Source organism: Atta colombica, unplaced genomic scaffold (genome assembly GCF_001594045.1).
Source record: "Atta colombica isolate Treedump-2 unplaced genomic scaffold, Acol1.0 scaffold12, whole genome shotgun sequence".
In the NCBI taxonomy this organism is placed as follows: domain Eukaryota; kingdom Metazoa; phylum Arthropoda; class Insecta; order Hymenoptera; family Formicidae; genus Atta; species Atta colombica.
The window spans coordinates 7,157,848-7,185,525 of record NW_017259206.1 but is presented as its reverse complement, the minus strand read 5'-3'; the positions used below and the strand labels follow the sequence as shown (position 1 = coordinate 7,185,525).

The 27,678-nt window shown below is 35.1% G+C and overlaps 4 protein-coding genes across 11 annotated transcripts in view; 1 reads left to right on the top strand and 3 right to left on the bottom strand.

Annotated features, from left to right (window-relative positions):
* Nucleotides 1–992: 992 nt before the first annotated feature.
* LOC108694426 lies at nucleotides 993–18,240 on the bottom strand. 8 transcript variants are annotated; one of them, XM_018203911.1, is made up of 18 exons: nucleotides 17,768–18,240; nucleotides 16,809–16,860; nucleotides 13,207–16,715; nucleotides 13,045–13,130; nucleotides 12,743–12,953; nucleotides 11,753–11,856; nucleotides 11,506–11,656; nucleotides 11,279–11,417; nucleotides 10,938–11,202; nucleotides 10,690–10,859; nucleotides 10,016–10,600; nucleotides 9,483–9,938; nucleotides 8,969–9,001; nucleotides 6,841–7,086; nucleotides 6,131–6,506; nucleotides 5,824–5,903; nucleotides 4,307–4,393; nucleotides 993–3,652 (listed from the first exon to the last, which is right to left on the bottom strand). In XM_018203911.1, the coding sequence occupies exons 2-18, from the start codon at nucleotides 16,812–16,814 to the stop codon at nucleotides 3,572–3,574; spliced, it is 6,585 nt and encodes a 2,194-aa protein (XP_018059400.1). In that variant the 5' UTR covers nucleotides 16,815–16,860; nucleotides 17,768–18,240; the 3' UTR covers nucleotides 993–3,571. The 8 variants fall into 8 exon arrangements, 7 of the variants coding, with proteins under 7 accessions (XP_018059400.1, XP_018059401.1, XP_018059403.1 ...); XM_018203912.1 differs by lacking the exon at nucleotides 17,768–18,240 and adding an exon at nucleotides 17,503–17,579; XM_018203915.1 differs by lacking the exon at nucleotides 4,307–4,393 and adding an exon at nucleotides 5,017–5,064 and having other exon boundaries at nucleotides 3,576–3,652.
* LOC108694428 (vesicle-trafficking protein SEC22b) lies at nucleotides 17,519–20,555 on the top strand. Its single transcript, XM_018203919.1, has 6 exons — nucleotides 17,519–17,597; nucleotides 18,850–18,953; nucleotides 19,421–19,530; nucleotides 19,757–19,917; nucleotides 19,988–20,134; nucleotides 20,222–20,555. The coding sequence occupies exons 2-6, from the start codon at nucleotides 18,879–18,881 to the stop codon at nucleotides 20,368–20,370; spliced, it is 642 nt and encodes a 213-aa protein (XP_018059408.1). The 5' UTR covers nucleotides 17,519–17,597; nucleotides 18,850–18,878; the 3' UTR covers nucleotides 20,371–20,555.
* A 714-nt stretch (nucleotides 20,556–21,269) lies between these two features.
* On the bottom strand, nucleotides 21,270–22,776 carry LOC108694402 (box C/D snoRNA protein 1). Its single transcript, XM_018203838.1, has 7 exons — nucleotides 22,747–22,776; nucleotides 22,456–22,637; nucleotides 22,285–22,376; nucleotides 22,036–22,214; nucleotides 21,760–21,954; nucleotides 21,549–21,673; nucleotides 21,270–21,475 (listed from the first exon to the last, which is right to left on the bottom strand). Exons 1-7 carry the CDS (start codon nucleotides 22,764–22,766, stop codon nucleotides 21,270–21,272), a joined length of 999 nt encoding a protein of 332 aa, XP_018059327.1. The 5' UTR covers nucleotides 22,767–22,776.
* Nucleotides 22,777–24,591: 1,815 nt separating this feature from the next.
* Nucleotides 24,592–27,678, bottom strand: part of LOC108694403 (UDP-glucose:glycoprotein glucosyltransferase-like) — a 24,308-nt gene continuing 21,221 nt past the window's right edge. The window contains 4 exon segments of the mRNA XM_018203840.1: nucleotides 24,592–24,930; nucleotides 25,290–25,530; nucleotides 25,731–25,944; nucleotides 27,469–27,620. Of these exon segments, the coding sequence (XP_018059329.1) occupies nucleotides 24,788–24,930; nucleotides 25,290–25,530; nucleotides 25,731–25,944; nucleotides 27,469–27,620 (750 nt within the window). The 3' untranslated portion in view covers nucleotides 24,592–24,787.

Genomic DNA, 27,678 nt, shown 5'->3' with positions numbered 1-27,678 from the left:
GAGAGAGAGAGAGAGAGAGAGAGAGAGAGAGAGAGAGAGAGAGAGAGAGAGATAGTGTGTGCGTGCGCGCGAGTGAGATTGACGAGAAAGGAATAACGTTTAGCGTACTTTACGAAAATACGCGCGGTATAAGATATTATTATATATTTATATCCTTTGTGCGCTCTTCTCTTCCTCTCCCCTTTTCCTCCTCATCCTTCTCCACCTTCGACGTCCCGGGTCTCTCCATTTCTCCTTCGCCCGCCATCCCCATCACCCTCTCTGACTTCCGTCTACACGCGATAGCAGAGAGTGAGAGAGAGAGAGAGAGAGAGAGAGAGGAAAAAAAGGAGGCAGATGTAGAAATAACGAGAGACGGCACGTACACGCTCGACGTGCACGTTGATAAGAATGCTAATTGTTAAACTGCATTTAACTGTCTTTTCCCCCTCCCTTCCCCCTTTTTTTCTTTCTTTTCTTTTTTTTCGCCTCTCGAAGTGTCATCGGTGTCACGGCGTTAACTGTCGTCGCTTAAAGAGCAACCCTATCACTCCTCTCTGTAGTAGTTCGCTCCTTCATCCTCCCCCTCCCTCCCCTCCTCCCCATCCCGCCGTCTGCCCGACCAATTTGCCCGATGATCCCCGGTGTCGCGCCCACAGAGACGACGATATTTTTGGATTGATTTCTTCGTGTTTCGACAACGCGAGAGCGCGCCTACTCACTTCGCATATTACACCGGAAATACACCGCGCGGCGTCCGCCGGTCGATTTCGTATACGCATTTTTCGTGTATGATGATCTCAGAGGCACATACGTTCGTGCACGGGAAAGACGATCGTCGACGTTGTGGCCCGAAAGACGACAGTATACCACAGAAATCATTGTATCGATTCGAAGCATTATGATAAACTTAATAAAAGGATCGAAAAATACAACGGCGTCTCCGATTGTTCAACCCTCCCCTCCCCCCCGTATTCCCGTCCCATAGCTTAAGTAATCACTGATGTAATATCTTTTAATTTGTATTATTCTTTATTATAATATCAATAGTTATAATTATGACAATGAATCCTAATATTAATAATATACGGTATAGATTATCACTATTGTTATTATCATTGTAATCCGCAATTTTATTCTCCATAAACGTACATCAACTCGGAATTTCAGAGTGTGTGAACAGTATATAGCAATATGTTACATCAAAGACGAAATCGCGTCGCTCCATAAACCGGTCTATACATACATTACAATTACAGTTCCATTAATACTTCTGTTCAACTTTAACGCTAATCTTAAAATCTTCTTTTCTTCTCGCTCACCGTCCCACTGTGATATATCACCGTTTTGAGTTCTATCTCGAGCGAGAGCCAATCATATTCGCATTTTACATTAATATTTCTTGCGTTTTTTTTTGCGAATGAACGATGGTAAATAATAAGAAAGAGACAATTTTAATTGCACATTCTGCATCGCCACTCGAATTCTCAACTTAAAACTCGATTGTGTGTAAGGATTAGAAACATGCATATTTCAGCTGTAACGACTGCATAAATTTCTCGACGAAAATTTATCGTCGATCAACTGACTAACGGTGATATTTGTTGCAATAAGCTGCCATTCACCACAAATAGAACTCTGGTTACATTTCGGCGAAGGTATAGCACGGGATCCATTTCTATGTCTCGGTATTTAAAAAACAAGCGCGAATTCTCTATATATAAATAATTGCGATAGGACAAGTTTACGAAAGCTACATTTAGAATATGTACAAATCTAGAGTTCACGTATACATATATATATATATAAAACTTACACGCGGCATCTCTGCAACAGTATCAACATGTGTGTTGTAACATATATATTATAATATCATAATATATTATAATATATGCATCTAAGATATACCTAATTCGTATGTCACAGATATAAAATGTATTACGAGTGTCACAATTTACAAAAATTATCCCTAGAACCAATCCCTTCTATTTGTGGTCAATGAATATCTGTGCGCCAGAAATTTGCTATCGTCCCGAAATATTCTATGGAGAATTTCTCAATCTTACTTGACAATATTATGGGACATTTATCAGCGAGAAAAATCGAGAGAAACCTTTATAATCGATAATATTTTCAACAAAAGATTCTAAAATTGAACGATCAACAATATTCATATAGGACGAAGCGCAAGGCGACGATAGATTGAGCCAGTAAAAAGCCTTTACTTGCAAAGGTACTCACTCTTCACCGAAAAATATATATCTCCCAGGACATTTATTTTCCGATAGAGACATTTCAACGTACACCAAAACAATCTGCCTATTCTTTGCTAAGATCCTTTACTGTCTCTTATCAATACTTGCAACTATTAAATTCTTCGCGAAGATAGACACCAACGTTATCTTATAAATCTAACACGATTGAACCAGTGGAAACGCGATACAAACTCATTATTCATTTCACACTATCCGTACGTTGATGGCAGTTGCGTATTTATTGGTGTATCAATGTTATCTCGTAATATTATAAGCCCGACATCTAACAACAGTATTCCTATCATACACTTAACTGCGCTATTTCCCCCCGTTTCCCTCAATAAAATTCTCATATCCCTAACATCTCATATTTATCGGCACTACAATATTCTCTTCTCCTCCGTACATATAAAATCAGACTTAGAATTACAGCACATACTGAGGCCGTGTTGTAACAAGTTCTGCGATATAGTTAAACTATATATAATCTCGTACAATCCTCTCTCTATCGTCACACATTTACAAGACACTTCGAAGCGAGAGATTATTTATATAATTTTAACTTAGATAAATCTCCGATTACAGGTTGCACATAAAAATATTAACTTTACATCTCACTCACATAATTCGAGCTCGCAGAACTTGATCTTCGCGTAACATCGAATCCGGTACCGATGACAATTTACTTACAAGCTAAACGAACATAATAACAGGAATGCACTCGCACACTTCCAAAATGATGATTAACTATTAGCAAATGCATAAGTAACCATCTGATGGAAATACGTATTTAATAAAAACGGAAATCGGTGCGTAACTTTCAAATAAATTCATTACACTGCACACGAAATAACATTCCGTGAGAATTAATCTGAAAGGAGCGTATTCTTTCAATTGAAAAGTGTACAATGAAAACTTTAAGTTTACAAATCATTATACGTGCTCGGATACAATTTATCTACGCCACCATTGCAATCACTAAATTGTTTTCTATATTTCCTATATTTCTATTCGCATGGGAATCTTGTTCTAAATAAATTTTAACGTAATATTTAATTCGATATGATAAATATAACAAACTCGAACAGAATTTCAAGTGAGAAAATTGATCTAGACAATTCGAATATGTGAAGTGCGTATAAAAAGACGCGTATCTTCTGGATTTTTACATATCCTTTCGAAAGAGATTATATGCACCGTGAATCACTCTAAAAATATACTATTGTTGCCACGATTTTTCTGTACAAGAACAGATATTCACATTAAATACAACTGCAATTATATAAGAAACTTCCTAATTTAAATAACAAATTATTCTTATGAGCAATTGCAAAAAATTATCGTGGATGATATCTGCTAGGTGGCATGTTCTTCACCGAACGATCCTTCATGTCACTCGGGTTGAACATCGTTGGTCCCTAAAAAATGTCCTTGGTTTAAAGTACATAAAATTAATAACAAGTTAATAGTTTTATATAATAACATACTAGAGATGAAAGTAAGTCTTCCGATTTTCGAGCTTGCAATTTTTTATTTTATAATTATTTGTATTAACTATAGTTTGTATGTGAGCAGTAAGGGAACATATATTTTTTTAAACCCTTATCCTTCGTTAAAAATATGTAACCGCGCATTTGTAATTTACAGTGCGCAAAAAGATAAGACAAACTGAAACAGTTATATACACACACACACACACACACACACACACACACATATATATATATATATATATATCTTAACAAATAATAAAATAAAAATAACCGAATAATGTGTAATTATTTTACAAAACCTGCATCTAAAATCCTTTACCAAATTTTCCCATTCTTAATTCTATGATTCTATGATTAAAGATCTCATGAAAGTAGCGATTGATGGTGATTGATAAGCGTAAGCTAATTTAGTAAGTAGCATTAAGTCATAATAAGAATCTTGCTTGACACATGGACAAACTAATTAGAAGACAAAAAAATCGTACTAGCATAATCCCTCGTACCATAGTATGTTTCGTAGTAATATTTTGGAAAGTGGTCACCTTGGAAATGCGGGAGAAGTTAATGCCATTGGATTACCTTATTCCGTTGAAGGAGTCGCGGATCCCTCATTGTGTAGCTTTGCACCTCTCGTGATAATGAGCTGGTCGAGCTCCAGCGAGAGAGCTGTATACCATACACAATACAATAACGTTGTCTCACTAACAGATATTCGCCACGTCGCTTGTGATTAGCTAGTCTTATCTTCTATGTTTACGAATGTAATACCAATTTATACACGATACGTTGCACTTATGCTCGCAGATATAGCTAAAAAATAGCGTTTCAACAAACTTATTTAATAAAGCGTAAGGCTCTCTTTCACATCACAACGAAAATCAGTATTACGATATTTATGTTCTCGTGTATTACAGCGTAACTGCTGTATTTCAAAAAGTAGAAAGGAACACTTTCATGCTTTGATGAGTACACAAATGATTATTGGATTTTTTTTTACAGAGGATGTGCATTACATAAAACTATTCATAATCACAAGGAAGAAACGCTCTTTCTATTGTTAATAATATTAAGAACATAAACATGCAAAGCGATAGTAAATTCATTGGTGGCTATATAAAATGTTAATAATCAGCTTTAATTATGAAATGCCAATACAGCCTTCCTTTTCTTATGCAAGAAGGCTATACATAGGTATATGTACATTTCCACGAAGCGGTGGGTAAGAAGAAAGCGTGTGCGTAAAACATCAAATAATGATATGTAAAAATTAATAAAATGAATGTCCTTACTATGAGCAATAATTATTATTTGGCTACATCATTCTGCTTCCCCGACTGCTTGCATAAAGAAACACAAAAAGAAAGGTAAGATTAAACAGAGGTATATAAAAGAAAGAATCTGTAGCAAAGTGAAGAGATCTAATTGAGTATCACTGTCATTAAAATGAAATGTAGGAAGCAATAAAAGTATATTTTAATTAATGCTATTAATAACATTGATCGTTTTAGCAATTATTTCTTCCGTTTAAATGGGGGGAGGGGGGGTAGAAGAAACTGGCATAGTATTAGAACAATCTAGTCCATAAACATTTCGTGAAAAATTTCTACTGATTGATCGCCAATGAACATATAATTGCTGTATATATAGATTAATATAAGAATATAGATATATAAGAATAAATATGATTAATTCAAAGATATTATGAAAAAATACTTTTGAGAAAAATATACGATTTGCAAAAGGGGAATGAGTGTACAGATTATTCATCACAATGATTGTGTAGAGAACATACAGAAAAAATTCGTTATATATCGTTATGGTTTCAGAAACGCTGAAACAAATGCTAAGCTGCATACCAAAAAACTGCAGCCACAACGCAAGGGACAACAAATGTATTATATATAATGTAAGGTTTAATAATAGGAGACACACAGATGGCGTGTGCGCGCGCGCGCGCGCGCGCGTGTGTGTGTGTGTGTGTGTGTATGTGGTGTGTGAAATTGCATTATAAATATATAGTTTATCAAACGCATCAATAATGCGTTTATAATTCAATATTCGTGAAACCATACAAGAATGTATTACGTGGCACTTACTGGGGTATTTTCTGCGATGTTTCCAGACGGCGGTGTTGCTGCAGGAGTCAGGAAATCCACAGGAGCGGTTGGATCATTAACTGTCATAATAAAGGCAACATTACTTTCAGACAAATTGTTTTTCAATGTTTCAACTTTCATATTAGGTTTTTCAATTCTCAAGTATTTTATTCATTCAATTTTTCGCTGTCTCTAAATATTATATTTTCAAATGCAGAGAAAAAATAAGCTAAGATAATAAGCTAAGATTCAAATTCGAATAAAATCGAAGAGAATTAAAGTTTAGAAATTGATTTCGATGACTTACTTGGCGCGGGTACTAACACCTGCGGGGATGAAGTAGCTATAGGTACGAGTGGAGATGTCATGGGGGTAACTACATTAGACGACACCGCGCTACCTTTAGATTTTCCACTGGGATTCATTATGTCTACGTAGTTGGCACGTATACTTCTACCCCTTTGCAGTTTATACATATTACTACCAGTAGGCAATTTCGAAATATCCGCCACTAATGTATCCTCGTTGTGTGCACTCGGTAAAGATGGTTGTGGAATATGTTCCACTGCCAGTGCTCGGAAACTCATGTCGGCTGTTTTCGGCGGTGGGGCCAATGTCGCGGTACCGCTATCGCCATCCTCATCCTTGTTCATCCACTTTTTAGCGACTGGATCCCATACAATCTGTAATACAAAAAATGACAGAATTGATTACAAGATTTCATTAACAACTTTTTCTCTCACTAACAACTGTTTGATGTTCATATGTTAGGAAAAAAATCTAGCTAACAAATTAGAGGAGTATTAATAGCAACTTGTTAGTTAACAGTTACTCAATAAATCCTGGCATTATACTGGCCTGTTTATATCGTCCATCTTATAAGCATTGTTGTAACCATAAGTAGCATTCTATTACCAAAAGTTTCCGCGCAAACCCTTAACGACATAAAACATAAAACCGTCCGTCGTAATTTTTTAATGAGCTGGAGGAAAATACAAAGCAGTGGCAAATTCTTACCGTTGGGTTGTTATCGTCTGGCAATATCATTTGATTTTTCGGCTTGGGCGCAAGTTTACTGAACAAACCACCGAACCAGGAGCCACCACTGTTGGAGGATTTCTTTTCAGCCGTTTTTTCGGTTATTTTCTTCGTATCCGCCGCAGATTTAGCAGTCTGTCGTGGTGTCTCAAGCGCATCTAATTCTTCCAATGGATCATACTGTTTACCCGTTGACGGTGTCATAGAGATTGTTGGCTGCGCAGGCTGAAATAAAATATACGATTGATCATCGCAAGCTTGTTCCAGCAAAGTTTATCACTATTTACTGTAACGATGCGAGTTCGCCTATCACATGCTAATTAAAAGTTTTTTGATCGCATTCTACAAAACTTAAAAAAATATGCGATACTCACAAATGTATTACAGTAAAAAATGAGAAACTTTGCTTACCAGATTTATTTTAAGAATGATGTCGCTCTATGTTGAAATGTTGGGCGTTCAAAATGTACAATCAGAAAGATATTAAGAATAAAATCATATTATCTTAGAAATCAGATAAACGCAAAAAATGCAGATAAATTAATTATTAGAAAAAGGATTTAGAACTTAGAAGACATGTGGTAAGTATTAAACTGTGAAAATAATTTTTAATTTTGTGACAAGATCAGTGTTTTAAATTCACATTAACTATTTTTTAATCATTTTAATGAATATTACATGGCCTCTAAGTTTAAAATCTTCGATATCTGTATATGCAATAACCTACATCTTTATATAATAATCAATTGTATTTATAATCTTAAGAAGTTCAAGGCAATGCATTATATGACAAAACTTTATTATGCGTTTGATGCCAACAGTAACAATAGATATATATATACATTTAAACAATGCTTAAAATATTAGAACTTTATAAAATTACATAATATTAATTAATGACACAAAACAGGATTCTTTATATCTCTATTTCATCACAGCATATGGATTTTTTCCTCATTAGTATTTGAATATTTTTCATATAACATGTAAAAATTTGACTTTTGAGATAATATATGAACACAATCAAGTATATAAATTGATAATTCTGATTTTCAATAATTTATTCAATATTTTTTTTAAATATATTATTTACTATATTATAGAAATTATGTATTACCAGATTAAAAAAAATTTTTTTTTGTTAATACTTGAAGAAAATCCAATTATATCTATCGACATAGAATTACTATTACATCTTATTTCTGTGTTTAACATGTACTGAAAAACTTGGCCACAATTCTATACGCTTACAAATTATTTTTTAGTCGCATTTTGTGGGCATATCAATGTCATAAGTTAAAGACGTATTATTCTTAGCAGAAGTATCATCGACTAAACGATTATTATTTCTAAATCTAAGAGGTAAATCAATCGGATATGTGCCACCGAAAACTAGTGGCTTATATCTGGACGATTCGGAAATATTTTGCCCGGTACTATCGTACGACCACGCGTCTACCGTATCGCAAATAACATCCTTTCTACGAATATGCGGTGCAACTCTCATAACTTTTTTCTCCTCGAAATTACAATACTGTTTTAAGGTTTGTGCTTCATTACTGAAAGTAACGTGACTCTCTTTGGTTTCGAAAGATAACTCTGGCGCTAAAAGAGATTCGAGTTTCAATTTGCTAAATTGAATATCTAGATCTGTAGTTTGAGACACGGATAAATTTCCCTTATCTGATCTGTCTGGTGCCATTTCTTCTTTATCTTCGGACGGATTCTTTTTCTTAATCTTACATTTTAGGAATACCGGTGGTTGCGAGCACGGTGGTTTCGAAAATATAGGATCGACATGTCTTGATTTTCTATCTTTTGAGTGTACTTTGTTTGGTAAAATTTTTGGATAGTTCATAGTCAATTTAGGATATTTCTTACGAGAATTTGGGACTTTCATATCGAGATTATCACTAGACAGATTAAAGAATGTAGGTACATGACCAGAAGTATTATCATCATGATCAGAAGTATCATCAAATGCAGAGGCGATATACGGATTTGATTTTACAGACACATTTCGACGGCGTAACAAATTAGTACCGGCAATATTTAGTAATCTTTCAGGATCGAAAATATTATCCGAGGTAAGTCCGCAATTACTTACTTCAGGTGTGGGTGTTTTGTCTTCCCTTTCCGTCTGTCGGTGAGCAAGCATTAAAGAAAACAAGTGAAAAAAATGTTAATTGTATAGATTTATATACTAGACTGTACGTTTCCATTGGAGACGTGAGGACAACAATAGTAAGAAAAAACAATAGTTATTGAATATACTTTCTTTGTTCAATTGCGCATTATGATAGAACATCTAATCAAATATTGCCCTATGTTACTAATGTTGTCTTCACGTTTCCAATAGAAGCGTACAATCAATTATATAAGTCTATGGTTAATCGCAATACTTTATGATAAATAATGTAAAAAATTATGAACAAAATTGATATATCATTTTTATAAAAAATCAATATTCATGAAGAGATGAAAATATGAAAGTGATACAAAAATTATATAAATTATATGAGAATGTGAAGATGATTTATATTATGAGGAAGAAACGCGTAATGATTAAATTTTATATTAAAAGATGATGTAATAAAGTTAGAAGCTACTTTTTAATATACCTCATAGTTCCATTTGTCTTGTTGTTGCGAATTAGTTACTTCAGTCTGATCAGTTAAGCCTGGTGCAGACTGTTGCTGCCAATTAGACTGTATAGATTCGTTTCTTCCATAATTATTTTGATAATACGACTGCTGGCTCCAATAATCCTGTTGTTGCGACTGCTGATATTGAACAGATTCGTCTACATTTCTCATATATTGTGCATTCGAATCGTATGTATCTTGAATGTTCGTGGGCAAAGATAATGGTTGCCACTCTGATTGCATTTCACTTGTGTTAACTTCCATCGACGTAGGCCCGTCATTGTAATCGGATTGAATAGTGTTCCATTGTTGTTGTGATGATAGTGATGGTAGTTGCGAAGGTTGCTGTTGCTGATGTTTTACTTCATGAATTTCCTGATTTTCTATCATAGTACGAGAACCGTATGTTTCATCTTCGACAGCCTGTTCATCCTATAACAGAATTCTATTTAATATTTGCATTAACATAAAATTAAATATCATTTCTCGTAAAAGAATCATATAATGACCTGATATTTTCCAACTATTTCCGTTAATCTATTAAGCCACGTAACATTTGCAGCATCTTCGATAGCATCTTTATAGACTGGATCGTGATACTTGATTCGGTCACCTAATACATAAACCGCTTCGATGAAGGATTTCTTGTATTTTGATGGATCGTTTGCGATATTTATTGCAATCTGTTCGATATACAATAAAGCTTTTTCTATTAATCCACAATCCACCATCTTCACAGTTAGATCAAATTTGAATGTTTGAAGATCTACTAATGTGAAATGCGGATCGCTAAGGTTCCGAGCATATTCATAAATTTCTGTTAACATGACAGCTTCCATGGTAAAGAATTCAGAATATGACTTGTTGTGATTAGCGCCGATTAACACGAGTTTAACTCCATTAGTTCCGTAAGTGCCGAAATCAATTTGCGCGAGTATGTAACAAAAATGTGCAGCGTGGATGTCGCCTCTCGCGAATAATGTATCCCCGAGAGTCGTTATTGATCGACGATTAACTTCTGGATTGGTCGAGGTATTAGATATAATCATAGCTAGATGAGGCCGCCAATCGTCCCAGCGCGGATCCGCGACGCACTACAGAAAAAAAAAAAAAAAATGAATAATTAGTATCATGACGAAAAAGCATGAATAATTTTGTCATAAAATTGAAGCATAATTTTTACCGTAACTATAGCAGGTATACGACCAGAATGCAGTTGATACAAGGTCTGCAGTGGATCGTGTGATGGCAGACTGTTTGCAAAACGAGCCATTACAGAAGCATGCGTGCGTTTATCCAGTTTACTAGCCAGAAAAAGAGCGTGGCCCCAAAGTCCTTCATTCATCGCGTACTCTGTTACAAGTAAAAAAGAAAAAATGAATAACATTTATAACGTTTAACGAGAAAAAAAATAAAGCCTTTTTTATATACCTAATGCTTCTTGAACTCGTCCATAAAGTAACGTATCTCTGAATTCATCTGTTATTTGTTCTATGGTTTTTCGTTGCTTGGTTTCAGTTTTCTCGGATAATGCTGAAATATCCTGAGTACTTCCGTCGCTGCCCGTTGCTCCAGAACGCTGCGATATTTGCGATTCTCTGCGTCCTATATCTTGAGATTTGAACTTGTTCGCATCGTAAGGATAAGCATCCTTATTGCGCAATAAGAGTCCAGCAATATCGACGCCAACAACGTTCTGAATGGCGAATTTAAGCGATATTAATTAATTTGAACAGTATTTTAAATTATTTTTTTAATGAAGAAAAACTTACTCCATTTTGTTGAATTAACATAATCATCAATTCGTATAGCAAGATGTATGAAGCGCGATCGATTATTTCTTCATTTATCACTGCTTTTTTAATTTTATTTTCGCAATATTCTATAATAGTCTTCTTATGCGTTACACCACTGTAACAAGTCATCGTTATATATATATATATTACTTGTATTGAATTGTATTTTTTAATATATTGTACTTTTATATGATTTTACTTACTTAATTAGAGGTCCTGGATATAATCGTAAATCGCGTGCAACAGGATCATGCGAGAGTAAGCTATCCACGCGAAAAATATCCACTTTAGCTCTTTCGCCATCAGCTGGGTAACTTGGATGAACATGTATCAAAGATCCAATGGAAAAGCATCCTATGAGAGAATAATGTTTTTAATTAGAGAATAATGTTTTTAATGATATTAAGCATTAATAAAAAAAACAAATATAATTAATATCAGAAATTATACCATATGCATGAGACGTGGAATATTTAGTCGGTGTCAATCGAGCAGAAGTAATTATCGTATCTTCTAAAGACATATCAGCCAATGTTCGTTTATCACCAGTAGTCCTGAAATAAACACAGTATTCTTTCTTTTAATAGAGAATCTTTAAAGAATTATGGAACATATAAACAATATATTATGAAGACACATAATTATGTACAAAATAAGCATATTCCACTTCAATTTTGCAACGAATTTAATATAAGCAAAATTAAGTATTTTTTAAATAATTCTACATATATTTCTATTACGTTGGAATTCTGTTTGTTTGCACTCTATTTATATACGAACTCATAATTGAACTCTCATTATCTGAAATGGCTAGTTTGAATAATAAGAGTTCGATTTCAGTTTTCTGAAGTCAATTTCTATTATCGGAACTAATAGATAGACTGGTAGAGGGGAGAGCTAATAAGCCTTTATTATCCGAATTATATACGGTTATCGAAACTATTCTATTCTTCCGATAGAATAACGAAATTTTACTATATTTTTATACACAGTTGCTGTCGTAACTGTATAATATTTTATTGCATTATTAAATAATTGTTATAATAATATATACTTGAGGTGAATGATTACAAATAATTATACATATTTTCTATATGCTACGTATATTTAACCAAAATTGTATGCTATAATTAAAATTTTAAAATATTGGGAGAGAATTAAATTTTAGAGAAATCTAGCTTAAACATTTCGAACCGAGAGAAGACTCTCGGTCTCACCTATTAAAATTGCGACAAACCGTACTGCGCTCCCGCAGATTTCCGGTCCATCCAGAATATCCAAAATGTGGAATATACAATGCCTTGTTGGGTGAACGGAAACATACACTTGGGATTGGAAAAAATCTAACATACAATAAATGTTATAAAATCTGAGATAAGAAACAAAACTGACTATTCAAGAACTTTTTTAATTTTTTAAAAAGAAAATTTCAGAGCATACCTGTCGTCGCAGGAGCTACGGCCAGAATGAACACTGGCTCTATCCTCTGGATAATTACTGACTCCTCTGGCAATATGCTGTTGCTGATGCTGATTCGCATAATATTTGTGGTACCACTCGGAATAGGCAGCAGGATTCGTTCGACGTAGGTTTTCAAGATATGCGTAATAATTGTTACCATAATGAGCATTATAATCATATCCACTGTATCCTGCACATTCACAATCGAATACATATTTAATAACTATTTTCATAAAAGAATGTTATTTTTTAATATTCGAACTGTATATTGCATCACGTACCATTGTATGCATAATAAGGGTCTCTCGTACGCATGTAGTATTCACGGTCTCTATCATTGTAAGAAGATCTACTTGAAGGCCTAGAACTGTGAAAGAGTAAATATAAATGTAAATTAATATATTAATAAGTAAATTATTAAAAAAATTAAGAAATAAATATACCTTCTTCCATAAGGATCATCATAATAATCCCTTCTATACGGATCTCTAATATCGAAATCTTCATATCTTCGTGATCGTCTATCATCCCTTCTCCTTTCACGATCCATATATTCTCTATCTCTAGGATCTCTAGAATATCGTGCATCATAATCTCTTGGATCTCTGTCTCGACGACGTGTCTCATCGCCTCTGTCTCTTCTGCGATCATCTGGTCTTCTCCTACTGTCCCTTTCATCTAGATCCTCTTTTCCCCTGATTCTTCTATCCATATCGTCTCTACCATGTCGATCCAAGTCGTCGCGACTGTGATGCTTACGTTCGTCTTCTCGATACGGAACATCCCGTCGCTCGAAGTCGTCGCGGGCACTATACTGACGATCATTGTCGCCCGCACGTCGACGTTCGTAATAATAATCGTCCTCGTATTCGCGATCACGATCATAGTACGCATTCTTCCGGTCATATTCGTATCGTCGGCGATCAGGACTTGTTTCTCGTCGTCTCTCCCTACTTTCATCCCGACTGTTGCGAGATCCCTCATCTTCTTCGTCTTCATAGGAATCTCGTCGATTCGAGGAGCTGGAGATGCCCTGGCTCTCGCTCTCCAAAGATGCACCTACTGCTTCCTCACGTTTATTTCGCGATTCACTCGCCTGATCCTGCATCGCGGACATCGGTGGAGGAACCTCCGGAGGAGAGCCAGTAACAACTCTACCACCTGTTGTCCTGTCGTCCAACAACTGCGTAACATCATTGGAAGATGCTCCGCCTGGTATCTGTCTACGTTCCGCGTCTGTTTGCTGCGCAACTTCGTCGGGCTCATTGCCTCTGCCGAGTACTTCACGAGTCTCACTCGGCTCCATCATTATCTGCGACTGCAGCTGATATCTCTCTTCACCTGATGGATCATTTCGCGATGGAAGGGGCTGTTGCGGTGGAAGAGAGCGTTCTCTACCTGAAGGATCATTTCGTCGTTCTAGCGTGTCCGTATCACCTCGTAATAGCAAAGGAACATTTCTCTCTTGCCCCGGAAGAACGTCACGACGCTCCGCTCGATCAGATATATTTCTAACTTGTATACTTTGTTCCTGACCCGATGGATCATTCCTCCTAGGATCGGACAGTCGTTGCCCAGTCTGCACATGATGCTCCTGACCTGTAGGATCGTTCCTGCGTGGATCTATGGTACTCGATTGTCCTGGTACTTCGCGCAGGAAGGGAATATCGTTAGGCACTTCATCATTCTCATCATCCTGACTCGGTGGCGTTGGTTCGTGTTCCTGATGCGAGTCCGTCAACTCGCCAGTCTCTAAAAATGTATTTCTATCATTCGAAGCGAATTCATAGTTATCCGGCATTTGTTCCGTCAAAGGTGGATGAGACCGAGTTTGCTGCACCGATAGCACTTCGATGTTGTTCACCTCTTCCCTGAAATCCCGAATGTTCGTTGCTTCTTTGGGACTCATGCTCGGCTTGGGATCATTGTCCAACGTTTCCTTGTTTATAGAATCTCGCGAGCCATAGATATCACGCTCCTTCAACGTTGCAGGCGCAACAACCTCGACATTTATGAAGTCGGATGATTGTTGGATATTCTCGTAGTTCTCTACACTCTGTTCAGGAGTGTTCCACTGTTTTGGAAGTGCACGTGAGTGATCCTTCGCATACCATGCATTCTCCAACGTATTTTGATTGTACCATTGATCATAACTGCTTTGCGAGATACTATCCACTATTTTAGTAGCACCACTTTGATATGTATTCGATATTAGAGGATCTTGACCAACAATTGGTTGGCTATCGACAGAATGAGAATTCTCTATACCGCTTGACGCGTAATCCGGAGGTAGCACGGGCATATTATCGGGAACAGAATTGCGGATACTCGCAACGTTGAAATTAGGAGGATGTTGAGCTTTCTCTTCTTGGAGAACGGGGCTTACCTCTAATGATTCACCCAGAAGATCCACATGTTTTCCCGACTTGCTACTAAGATTAAGATGACCAAAATTGCTGGTTAATTCCTCTGCTGCTATAGAACCAAAAGAACGATCATCCTTTTCGTTAAGAACGGTTTTAGAAAGATCATTTTTCGGTGTATCATCTGTCAATATGTTTAGATTATGGTGATCTCCAATCGATGACTTAATATCGCTCGATTTTGCGTGATTAATTGAATCATGAGACGACACAGTAGTTGCGATAGAAGTTGCTACTGCTGCTTGCTTCTCGTTCTCTTGTTCATTGTTATTGGGTGTATGTACAATATTTTCTACGCTTGTAGATACAGTTGTAGATGCTGGAGTATAGTGGAATGGCGCCATGTGTACTTGTTGCCATTCGTTCACAGCAAACCTAACGCTGTTGTTATTCTGTGATACGTTCTGCGCGAATGAACTGTTATCCGCACTCGATGGCTGTAACCATTGCGTTGAAGAATGTACAGATTCGTTTTGCACGTTAGAATGTCTCCAATCGTGCGAGGCACTGATATTGCCCGACTGTGGCCAAGAAGAAAATGTGTCATCTACATTATTTGTTTGCATTAAATGCGCGGATTGATGTTGGGACTCGCGATTTTGATTATGCCACTGATTCGATACGACATTAGATTTATTACTTACTTCGTTACTCATGCTTTGTTGCTCATTGGTAGACCAATTCATGGAATGTTCCTTATTGACTCCCTCAATAGGTGCATTGTATATTTGCGATGATTGTGTACACTGATTGCCCATATTGTCAACTGTTGGCTGTTGCATTTCCTGCGACATGTTTTGATCTTGCCACTGACCTAAAGTATCGGTATGATTCTGCCAATTACGTTGTAATGATAAGTTTGTTGTGTCGTCTTTGCTCCAGTTATAACTGTTATGCGTCGCCATCGGTGATGGATGTGTCGATGGTGGATGTAATGGTTGATCTTTTTGGCTCTGTTGTGGCATGAGTCTTTGAGTATAAGCTGCATTTGACGATTGATGTTCGTTCGGCCATTGAGCATGCTCATAACTGGATTTCGCGTTGTTCTGTCGAGACGGCAACGGATATTGCTGATTTTGATTATAGTTCGCGTAGGGCGGGAAAGAATCCATGTAATTCGACCCAGTCTGACGAGCAGGCTCCGATCTGGGAGTGTTTCTGCCCGATACGGAGTTCTGGTTAAGTACATCGGATGTATTACCATTGAGATTTTTGTAATAATGATTTTGCACAGAACCAGATATCAGTTGTCCTTGATTCTGATACGAGGGTATGTAATGCTGTTGCTGTTGCTGTGATGGTGGTTGCTGCTGCGGGGTATCCGACTGTTGGTCCAGATTCCAGTCCCAGGGATCCTTCCATGTATCGCTCGCATGTTTTGACTCGTTCACGAGAGATTGCTGGGTGGTATCATTCGGCGGGACATCCAATTGAGGCCCAGACATGGGCATCCACATATTTTGGTTGTGCATTCCATATGTAGCTGAATGGTCCACCCGAGATCTGGCGGGTCTAGCTCGATAAGGATTCTGTAATTGCAATTAAATATTTTTTTTAACACCTAAATCATTTTTCACTTATCTATTGTTACATGACTTGTAAAGTATCCAACATATACTTACGTTCATGCTGCCTGCAGGATTTTGCAGTCTGATTTACAGCAATCTTTGAGATCTGTAATAAATATAAACGATAAAATAGAATGCGGTGATATATCTCGAATGAAGAAATGACGGATTCAACGGAGATAGTAGGAAATAAATAGAAATCGCAAAAGTATGCTCTCTAAATTCTTTAGAGTGGAATCTCACTCTAAAGAGTAAAAATTTAATCAGTCTTAAAAAAGAATAACTCAATTTTCAAAAATAACTTAATTAATAAAATTTTAAGAATAAGATCTTACTCTTCACGAGATTCACTCTTAAAAGTTTCAGAGTGACAAAACATCTTCATATAATTCTATAATGTATATTCATATACATACATCACTTTTATACGATTGGCAATAAATCAAGAATAATTTTCGCTGTCATGTAACCTGAAGAAGAAAAGTTTATCGTCAAAACATTAATGTTTGACACGTCGAACCCCCCATTCGCGATCTGAGGAAAATGCTTGTCATTGCGACACTGACAGTCTTAGTACACAGATGTGAATTATAAATAGGTCATTAGTCGCAAGTTTTCGTAGTACTGGATAATTTTCGAAGATTCTTCAGCACGTCGTATCGTCGAAGGAAGAAAAGGAAAACGAATGCGCAACGAAAATGATCCCAAGTAAACGCGATGACTGTTATAACAAGATTGTTTCGTAAACCTTGGCTAGCGAAAGGAGAGCTTTCGGCCATCCGATAAGGAGCCCCACCAGTCGAGGAATCTCAGCCCCGACGGTGCAGAGGCGCTCGATTTAACGTAATTATGTAATCACGGACGTGGCAGGGTGTCTTCCTGGTCGTCGTCGTCCGGGAAACGTGGCGAGATCGCAGGGTTTAGGCGACCAGCTGTGAGAGTCGACGGTGCTCGACGACACTCGACGGCGCGGGGAGGATCGACGTTTGCTGTTCGCATACGCGTTCACTCACCTAAAGCTATCGTCGCTCGTGTTGCCGTTTCCACGCGTCCGGTATGCGCATTATTGGCCGTTGCCGCCACCAGTCACTTCTGTGGATTTCTTCTCACGATGGAGCAAACGTCCTCGTCCTCGTCCTCGTCGTCGAGGTCGATGTCGATGTCGATAGCCGTGCGCGGACACTCAATTGACTCAATCTTAGGAGTACACGGACATTTCGATGTACGCGAGAAAGATAGACTCACAGAAAAAGAGAGAGAGAGAGAGAGAGAGAGAACGCGCGAGAGAGAAGCAAACACGACTCGCGGCCGAGCACGTCACGGATCCTTTCTCTCCCCCGACTCTCCGTTCCGTTCAACCACAGCAACTTTCCACGCGAGCGGAACCAGGACGAACGTCAAAAGCCGAGGCCGGAAGTCGAGCGTCGCGCCGCGGCGATTGCGCGCGCAAGATGGCGACCGCCAGTCGATTCGAACGAGGCACACCAACGATATATTTTTCAATTAGGAAATTCTTTTTATTTCCTCAGGTGGGAAGACGAATTCTCACGATTACGCGACAGCAGCAGGCAATTGTCCACCTCAAAAACGCGCGCTTCGACGTTTCCTTACGACTCGTGGCGAGTTAAATTTCTGCGCGAGACGAGTGCGCCAACGTCGCGTGCACGCGCACTCGCAGACGTCGTAGGTTCGTTTTCTGTAGCTAGGGTACACTTTTAGTACTTAAAGTAAGATAAGTATGTGTTTGATATTTAGCGAAGGCGAGAAAAAGAATTCCAGTGCGGTTTGGTGTAGGAATAAAAAAATAGGATCCGTGTATTTGATTTTTTCGCGATGCGCTCACCGACGACATCGACTCTTACGTCGGCTGCTGGTGGTAACGCAAAACGTACGGTGCTCACTTGCACTCGGCGGATAAGCGATCGTTGGCCGAGCGATCGGCGCGCAGATCGACCGAATCGACTGACGTGGTGGATCGGGAGTGGACCTGCAGCGGCCACATCGGCGACCAGTTACGCGCGAATGGTCTTCGGACGTTGAAGTCGCGGAACAGCGCGACGATTGTACGATTAATTCTTCTTCTCGCTCATTCCAGACGAGATTGGTGAATAGATCCTCGATAAGATGGTCTTGTTCACGATAATAGCGAGGGTGGCAGACGGCCTACCACTGGCGGCTACCATGCAGGACAATGAACAGGTTAGACGTATGCTATGATGAAACGTCATCTCCTTCTTACAATTAGCCGTCACACTTTACTTCTGCAATTAACTCGATGCGTCCGCGGAAGTCTTATTACTGACAATGTGGGAGAAGGAATCATGAAATTTATTTGTTAAAGTAATTGTCCGTTTCCATCAATGTAATTAACTTTAATTTTGCTCCAACTTACTTTTCATCTTTTTAATTTGTATATCTAGAAAAAGACAAAGAATAAATTGAACAGAGATTCAAGTAAATCTACATTGGTGGAAATGACAGAAAAGTTAAATTTAAAAGTTTAAATTTTTGGAGCAAATCAATATTTAGACTGGCATCTGTATACTTATATTTTATTAGATTTATTTATGTTTATATATATTTATGTAATTTATTTATATATCTTTATATATTTTATTATATACTTTATTAAACTTAAAAACTGAAAATTATGTTCTGTTCTATAGGATGGTAAGAATATTGTGGAATATCAAAATCAAGCAAAGATGCTATTCAGAAAGCTAGGGCCACAATCTCCAACGAAGTGTACTCTCGAAACTGGACCGTATCTTTTCCAGTAAGTGATAGTTGGGCTGTGTTTGAATTCTAAATGTCCCACTGTATCATTGTGTTCTTATTAATTAACTATTAAATTGAAATAAAATGATTTTATAACTTCGTCATGTTGTAATAAAAATTAAAAAATCAAAATGATACATTGGACATTTAAGTAGAGAATCTAAACACGTATTTAGCAGGTTTCTATGTATTTTGAAACATTGTATATTGTACTTTGTTTATAGTTATTTAATCGAAAATGAGGTATGTTATCTGGTACTATGCGAAAGGAATTACAGCACACGCATAGCTTACAGTTATCTGGAAGATATAGCACAAGAATTTCATTCTCAGTATGGAAAACGTGTAAATACAGTGACCAGGCCTTATACCTTTATTGAATTTGGTACGCTAGACTGTGAATGTTAACACCTTATTGAATATATTGCATTGGCTTTATATTGTTTGTTTCTTAGATACGTACATTCAGAAAGCCAAGAAGATTTTTATGGACAGTAGATCTCGCAGAAACTTGAATACACTTAACAGCCAATTGCAAGATGTGCAAAGAATCATGGTGCAAAATATCGATGATGTTTTACAAAGGGGTACCGTACTTTCAGGTAACATAGAACTGTTCTGTTTGTGTAAAAAGCTAAAAATGTAGAAATCTACTAAAAGAAATATACTAAAATATTTGTATTTTGCAGAATTGGATTCAAAGACCCAAAACTTGTCTATGTTATCACAAAAGTATAAAAAAGACGCGAGACATCTAAACAGCAAATCGATGTACGTAAAAGCTGTTGCAGGTCTTGTTGCATTTTTGGTCTTTTTGTTATATTTCTTCATTCTTTAGTTAAACAATACGAATAAAAAAACTTCGATATTATACATCAAAGGTATTCCATTTTCAAGGATAGAATATTTTTGTTTATCTCTCTCATAATTGTGGAGTATTTGTGTGATTCCAACATCCATTTATATTTATAGAAGGAAAATGAAAATTTTCACATATAAGATATAAAAATTGCGAAAATGTGATTATATTGTATTGATATATTTAAACCGATCCATGTAAAAATTATGTTTATAAAAAAATAGTATATAACAAAATAATTCAATGATTTTTTAGCATTGCTCAGTGACAAAATTTTTTGTTACATAGAAATGAATAGGTATAATTTTTTATTATAATATTTTCATTGACTCGTTCTAATAATCTTATGGAAGGGATCTAATAATTTCTATGTAAAAACTATACAATATGCCATCATTTTAAAAATATAGTGTAACAAATATTTGTGTGATTTATTTATTTTCGTAGTTTGTTGTAACAATGAAAAATAAATTATCTCTACAATAACTGGAATAAAAAATTTTTTTTAGTAGAGATATCATGAACTTTTTCATTGATAAAAGATTGTATTTATCATTCCTTGTACTTATGGATTGTATTTATCATATCTTTATTGAATCAATTTTGTGAAGTCCCTCTGTAAAGAGAGTCCCAAGTTAGTATAAATTTAAAAAGATATATTTATTATTTGAGTGCGGTTGTATTTTTGGTGGTGTGGCAGATATATGTATCATCAGTATATGTGGAAAAGGAACCAATTAAGAAAAAAATGTATTATAGACGATCATACACGTCATTAATGTTGCTACATTTGTATTTCATCTGTATTAAAATTAATGATATATTTACAATAAAAATATCCATATATAAGTCAATATCTATAATAATGGACGTAATTTTTACATTTTTATTAACTCTTCATAATTTGGTATATTAAGCGATTTTTTCTTCTTTTTTACTTTATTGTCCGTATTCTCATCATCAGAATCCGAAAAATCATTGAAGAAATAGTTTACTGGTTCATTTTTTTTGTTATCATCGGACCTGTTATTGTATCTTTTTTTTGCTCCATAACTTGTACATTCTGCATCATTCATTTCTTCATCTAGAAAATAATATGTATATAATATACTGATTTATGACAACGTATTGATAGCATTGTAATGAATAATATTTACCAGTATCTATAATATCGTACATATTCGAGTGATCTTTCATAACAACATGCAATGTCGGAAACTCCACTATAGTTTTATTCTCCAAATTTTCTTGCAACGTAAGCGTAACATCCAGGTCATAAAATCTAAAAATAATATCGATTATAATTATAATAAATCGATTATAATTAAGTGCTTTAATCATAAGACTAGAAAACAAAGAAACATTTACCTGAACTGTGCCTTCTTTATTTTCTCGGCTTTTAAAAGAACTTTGATATTAGTTAACCCAGCTGCTCTATAAAACTGTAATTTATCAGCTAAAAGTAATTTTGTGTTCAATTTTTCGATGTCAATCTCATCTGTTGCAGAGACTGGATCTAAAACCTGTTCCACCAACGTTGATAATCTTACACTATCTAGAGTTCTATAATAAACATAATAATGTATTATTCACTTCTTAAAAACTATATATCAACTTTCAGAAATGACACATATATTTATGTACCTGTCTATTGTGTATTTTATATTTTCAGCTTGTGGAAAAATCCATTCTAGACGCCAGAATAGCTCGTTGGTCTTCCAATTAAGGTACGTAGTATTCTGCTTGTGCCGACTGAAAACTTGTGGCATATATAACAGTGACACTTTTCTATGGGACGCTGCGCATCTCAATTTATGTAGGTGCTGTAAGAGAAGATATTATGACTTTGTGGCACTTTTAAAAAATATATGCAAAAAAGAGAAACTATCATACCACTGGTAAAATAGTTTGACGAGTATATTTTATCTCTGGATTTCTCTTCTTTGTATCAATTGATCTACCAACTTGCTCGAGAAAGCGATAGTCTGGAAAATATCAAGCGTTATTTTAAATTTTAAGCTATCTCAGGCAACTGAGAATGAAGAAAGGAATCTGTTCTCTTACCACTTAGTAAATCTAAATCGGTAAATGACGCTAAAGGGACAAACTTGGTTGGATCCCGGATCCCATCACATTCTAATTCCTTCTTATGAACATTCACGCATGTGAGAGAGCATGTTCTAACCTCACATTTCGGGCAAGTGTATCGCGCCTTAGCTACGTCGCATACCTCGCAATTCTCCAATCTGTAAATAAAGATAGTAATAAATTAACTGTCCGATAATCAGTGTCGCGAGAAAGTTCTATCGGTTATATTTAATTATATACCTTGGAAATCTTATATATTACACTTACTTGTTCTTGATGGCTGCCATCTTACTTTTGCTTGCTTCTATGCACTTATGACTTTATATATGTGGTGTGGGGTGCGCGATGTGTGATAACAGCTGTTTTGTACATATAATTTTCGTTAGGGCGAATATATTATTAACATATATTAACATATATTATTAACGAATATATATTAAATAACAATCGTCTTGAGTTCAAGTTCAAAATAATTTTTATTTATTCTCTTTTTTCTTCTCTGCATATATACAATATCCTTTACAATATCGGCTAGATGGTTTTACCACCTTTTACAATGAGAGATTATTACAAAAATAGACCAGCTCTAGATAAATCATGATTATTAGGGGTGTGTTCCAAAACTTGACTCTGTCAACTCTGAATATCTTTTATTCTTGTTCAACATTTGGTGAACAACGAAGATAAAATAATAAGTACTCGGATTGACATAATCGAATTTTGGAATGCAATTCAGAATCCCGAAGGTAAAGCGGGGAGCACAAACTCTTGCATAATGCATAACACATAAGACATAAGAAAATGAACCAATCAAAGTGCTTTATTTCCTTCTTTTTCGTGAAATAAAGACTCTGATTAGTTGATTTTCTTATACTTCATGTTTTGTGCATTATATAAGAGTATGCTTAAGGCTAATTCTACAATGTGCTATTTGTTTCCTGTTTCTTGTTGTATGTCTCTGTTTGTTTCTTGCTTTTTTGGTCAATAAGACAAGAGACAAACAGCAAGAAACAGAAAACAAAAAAGGACATTGTAGAATTAGCCTAAGTGTATGAAGAACGACATTACCAACTACTTACTATTTAGATGTATTGGTCTATTCATTGTCAAACAGCAACAAAAAATGAAAATAAGATGTCTTAAAATATCTTCTAGACTATTTTAGACGTTTTTAAAGCCTATACAATGTGTTTCCTCTTTCTCGCACACAAAAATATTTCATATATAATTATATAAAATTATATATAATATATATAAAACATTCATTTATATAACATTTTTTCCTCGATGCTTTTTACTTCTTGCCTTTTTGCCTCTTATCCAATTTTTTGTTTTTCCTTTCGTCCGAAATAAAAATTGATGGACTTCGAAAGAGATAAGCAACACGTGAAAAGAAACGATTGTCAATAAAACGATCGTAAAGAAGAAAAAAAGGCATGAGGTAAAAAGCGAGAAAGCAAAGAATACATTATAGATTGCACAGATGTTCACCAGCACAGATGTTCAAGCTAAGGATGTTTTGAAGAGTATCCTGAAAATGTTTCAATAGTCCTGAGAACGTTAGCAGGAACATCTCTGGGATAAAGTATACTGTATGGGTAAACTTTAGACGTCTTTAAAAAAAATGTTTTTAAGGTATCTTATGACTCGTTTTTAAATATATTGTTTGGGGAGGATAACATTAAACCTGTCCTTAAAAATCACATTTGTTATCCTCAGTACAATCAAAATAGTTAATGCCATCGCTCTGTATAATTACGGATGGGCTTTCTTCGCGTCCCTTTCATGGTCACGAAAAATCTTTGGCCGGTCATTTTTAATAACATCTCGTCGATGCTTTTATTGAAGCATTTCAGTCACTCTTAAAAAATAAATCTTAATTATTTTTATAACTTTTAACTTGAAAGCTTAATATATCCATCTATTAGTATGAAAATCAATGTGAGAAACATTTACAATACTTATCGTAATTGAAACAATTGATGGTATATCTTGATTTATTTATGGAACTAATTATAGTTTATCTCATAACAAAATAACACACAAACTATTCACAATAAACACATTGAGTTATACGAGTTGACTGCTCGTATGTATCTATATATGAGCTGGTTAAAAAAAGAAAGAAAAAAAAGGAAATGTATAACAAGAGTTCATTGTGATGTGTGTATGCTATGCTTTCGCGAATAAAGTAATCTTAACAACTTAATTAATGAAGATGATTGTAATCTAAAAATATCTTCGTTGCTCATTGCGTCCCTTATTTTGTGACTATAGGACATATAAGTACGATAACAGTAACATCTTATTACGATAGCGCCTTGCACTGTTTGCAGTTCTCCATTCGTTCGTTAAATTCCTCTATTTGCAATGTCATCTCAAAGAATTTATATTTATCGTGGATATTCCGCGTAGCGGTGCATAAAATGTTCTGGGGACTTGATCCAGGTTCTGCGAATGAAAATATCGCATTGTTTCAATAAAAAATAAATATCGCGAAATAATATAAATAATAATAACATAATAACAATAGAAATACGAAACATGATTTTATATATAATAAAATTTAGAAGTCTAAAGATGAATGATAAAATGCAAGAATTTATACAGTTTGAATCGAGAAATATATATATAATGATCTAGGATGTAATGTTAAAGGATCTAGCACAGATGCAAGAATTTGAGAATCTATAAATACAAGCATGCTTTGTGACAGTATACATTATTTTAAGACTTTAGTTCCCTTGCATAACTAAAATGCGTAAATATAAGAAGTGCACATGTTGAATTGTATTTTTGGGTTTACGTACTTATAGCAAGATGCGCTGACAGAGCAGTCTTGTCGAGTGAAAGCGCCCAGATTCTAAGATTGTGCACCTTAACAACTCCATCTATTTGCATAAAGGTATTCTCCACGTGCGAATAGTCAAAACCCTTAGGAATACCTTCCATCAAGACATTAATTACATCTTTAATAATCGCCACTGTAGTGAGAATAACTAATATGGAGAAGAGGAATGTACATATTGGATCCACCAAGCTCCAACTTGGCTGAAATATTAATCGATTATTAGTCATGTTTTATGTTTTCGATAGATAAGCCTATTTATTCATTGAGTCACAAAACTTCTATAAAAGATAAATATATGAAGAATGCAAGAATGATAACTTTTTAAAGCTTTATTTTTATTTCATGAGACATGATAAAAGTATGTAAAAATATACGTTGATAAATTACTAATGAAAGATACCTTAAAATAAATGACTAATGCGGCGACGAATACTCCCACGCTCTGAATAAAATCACCCAAAACATGAATGAATGCGGCGCGCACATTGATATTCTTTTTTGATTGCTCGCCTTTGAGATCATCATCATGTCCATTTTCCATATCATCGTGATTATGCCCACCGTGACTGTGTCCGCCGTGACTGTGGCCGTGCTGATGCAACGACAGGCCCATTCTATAATTCACATACATATAATGCATATATTTCTCTCTACATTAAAGCAATTAAATAAAGACTAATTCTGGAAATTTTGTTAAAACTAATTAATATCTACAATTGTGAGCTAATTTTTTTATTTAAATTAAATAAAATTCAAATCAGGCTATTCATGTAATTCAATTAATTCTCAAATATTTCTCATTTCGCACATTTTAAATTAATTCGTATATTATTCACGATTAGTATATGCGCAACGAGGATTTTTATAGCCAGACTGTGTTACTTGCCAAGTAACACAGTCTGGCTATAAAAAAATTAAAAACAAGATCAAAATATAGCCACAGCTACTTTAGCTATGCATTATAATAGTAGCATTATAATAGTGACTCTCTATGACAAATCAAAGTTTAGACTAGAAAGTCAAAATGCGCAGTTATTTTATCTGTAATGATAGCTGTAAAGTCATTTTAAAGCTAAACATGTAACAACCTCTTCAGCAAACGAGAATAGATTAAAATGGATTGGAATTTTTTTCTATCCGAATGCGTATTTTAAATAGCGAACACTTCTTTTTTGGATTTAATTGAATTCAATTAAATTCAATTGGATGCAATTGGATTGAAAAACTGCATTTCCTTATTCAAAATTTTGAATTGAATAGTATTCACAATGTGTGTTTTGTGCACAGAAAAAGCTAATATTATTTTTAAATTGAAAGACATAGAGATATGCTGCATGCAATTCCTATAAATGAATAAAAATGCATTCAGGATTGAAAAACATTTTAACATCCGTAAATCAATATTTCTGAAATCCTTTTCATTTCAATCCATTATCGTTTGCTAGGTCTTTATATAGCAGAATAGTTAAGTAGCCAAATGGCTCCGATATCTGTTTTGCTGCTACAATTTTCAAAACGTCACAATGACGTTATGACAATCTGTGACAAAAATGCTATTTAAACGACAGTATTATCGTAATTTTGAAACTTCATGGGTTACTTGGATTAGTTAATGTTATTCCTGAAAATTTTTCTCAGAATTTTTCATATAATTTTTCAGAATTTTTCTTATAATTTTATAATTTTCTCACATTTTTTATACGAATTGGAACATTTCTCAGAAAATCTGCGTCTTTTCTCAAAATTTTTCGTATATGTTAATTATAAAATATCGTAAGATTTCTAAGATTTTTTGTAAATATAATTTCTGATAAAATTTTATAAAATCTAAAAAATTAAAAAATATTTTTTTCTAATTATGGGATGAGAAACTTCAGAATATTTTAGAATTCACTTGTGTGAAAAATTCTGAAAGAAGTAAACTTTCTGAATATTTTTGAGTATTTCTCTTTGAATATTTCTGAAAAATGTTCCAATTCATATAAAAATTATGAGAAAAATTTTTCGCCAGAAACATTAAGTACATTGTACTTTCGATTGTTATAAAAATAATCATACGGTATTATGTTGCTATGCATAAATTGCCATTGGATTGTACAGAAGATTAAATAAATATTGTCTTTAATGATATCACTAACACTAGATTTACCGCAACACCAACTGCAGACGTGATCAACATCACCGTTGCATCCAATTCAAAGTCCTTATGGACAATTCTTTCTATCGCGAGGTAGAATAAAATGCCGGTAACTACCCATATTAATAAAACCGAAGTCAATGCCCCGATAACCTAAAACAGCGAACAGAAAATATCATTAATTTTCGTGTGTTGTAATATTTCTGTTCCA

What these genes read in the sequence shown, in the direction of transcription:
- LOC108694426 (XM_018203911.1), bottom strand. An exon ending in GATGATCCTTATGGAAGAAG is followed by an intron (nt 13,131 to 13,206) that starts GTATATTTATTT and finishes ACTCTTTCACAG; the next exon opens with TTCTAGGCCTTCAAGTAGAT. An exon ending in GGTGTTAGTACCCGCGCCAA is followed by an intron (nt 5,904 to 6,130) that starts GTAAGTCATCGA and finishes TTATTATGACAG; the next exon opens with TTAATGATCCAACCGCTCCT.
- LOC108694402 (XM_018203838.1), bottom strand. Translation starts at nt 22,766, where the DNA reads ATGGCAGCCATCAAGAACAA. An exon ending in GTCAAACTATTTTACCAGTG is followed by an intron (nt 22,215 to 22,284) that starts GTATGATAGTTT and finishes CTTCTCTTACAG; the next exon opens with CACCTACATAAATTGAGATG. An exon ending in ATAAAGAAGGCACAGTTCAG is followed by an intron (nt 21,674 to 21,759) that starts GTAAATGTTTCT and finishes TATTATTTTTAG; the next exon opens with ATTTTATGACCTGGATGTTA.
- LOC108694428 (XM_018203919.1), top strand. Translation starts at nt 18,879, where the DNA reads ATGGTCTTGTTCACGATAATAGCGAGGGTGGCAGACGGCCTACCACTG. An exon ending in CCATGCAGGACAATGAACAG is followed by an intron (nt 18,954 to 19,420) that starts GTTAGACGTATG and finishes TCTGTTCTATAG; the next exon opens with GATGGTAAGAATATTGTGGA. An exon ending in ACTGGACCGTATCTTTTCCA is followed by an intron (nt 19,531 to 19,756) that starts GTAAGTGATAGT and finishes CTTTGTTTATAG; the next exon opens with TTATTTAATCGAAAATGAGG.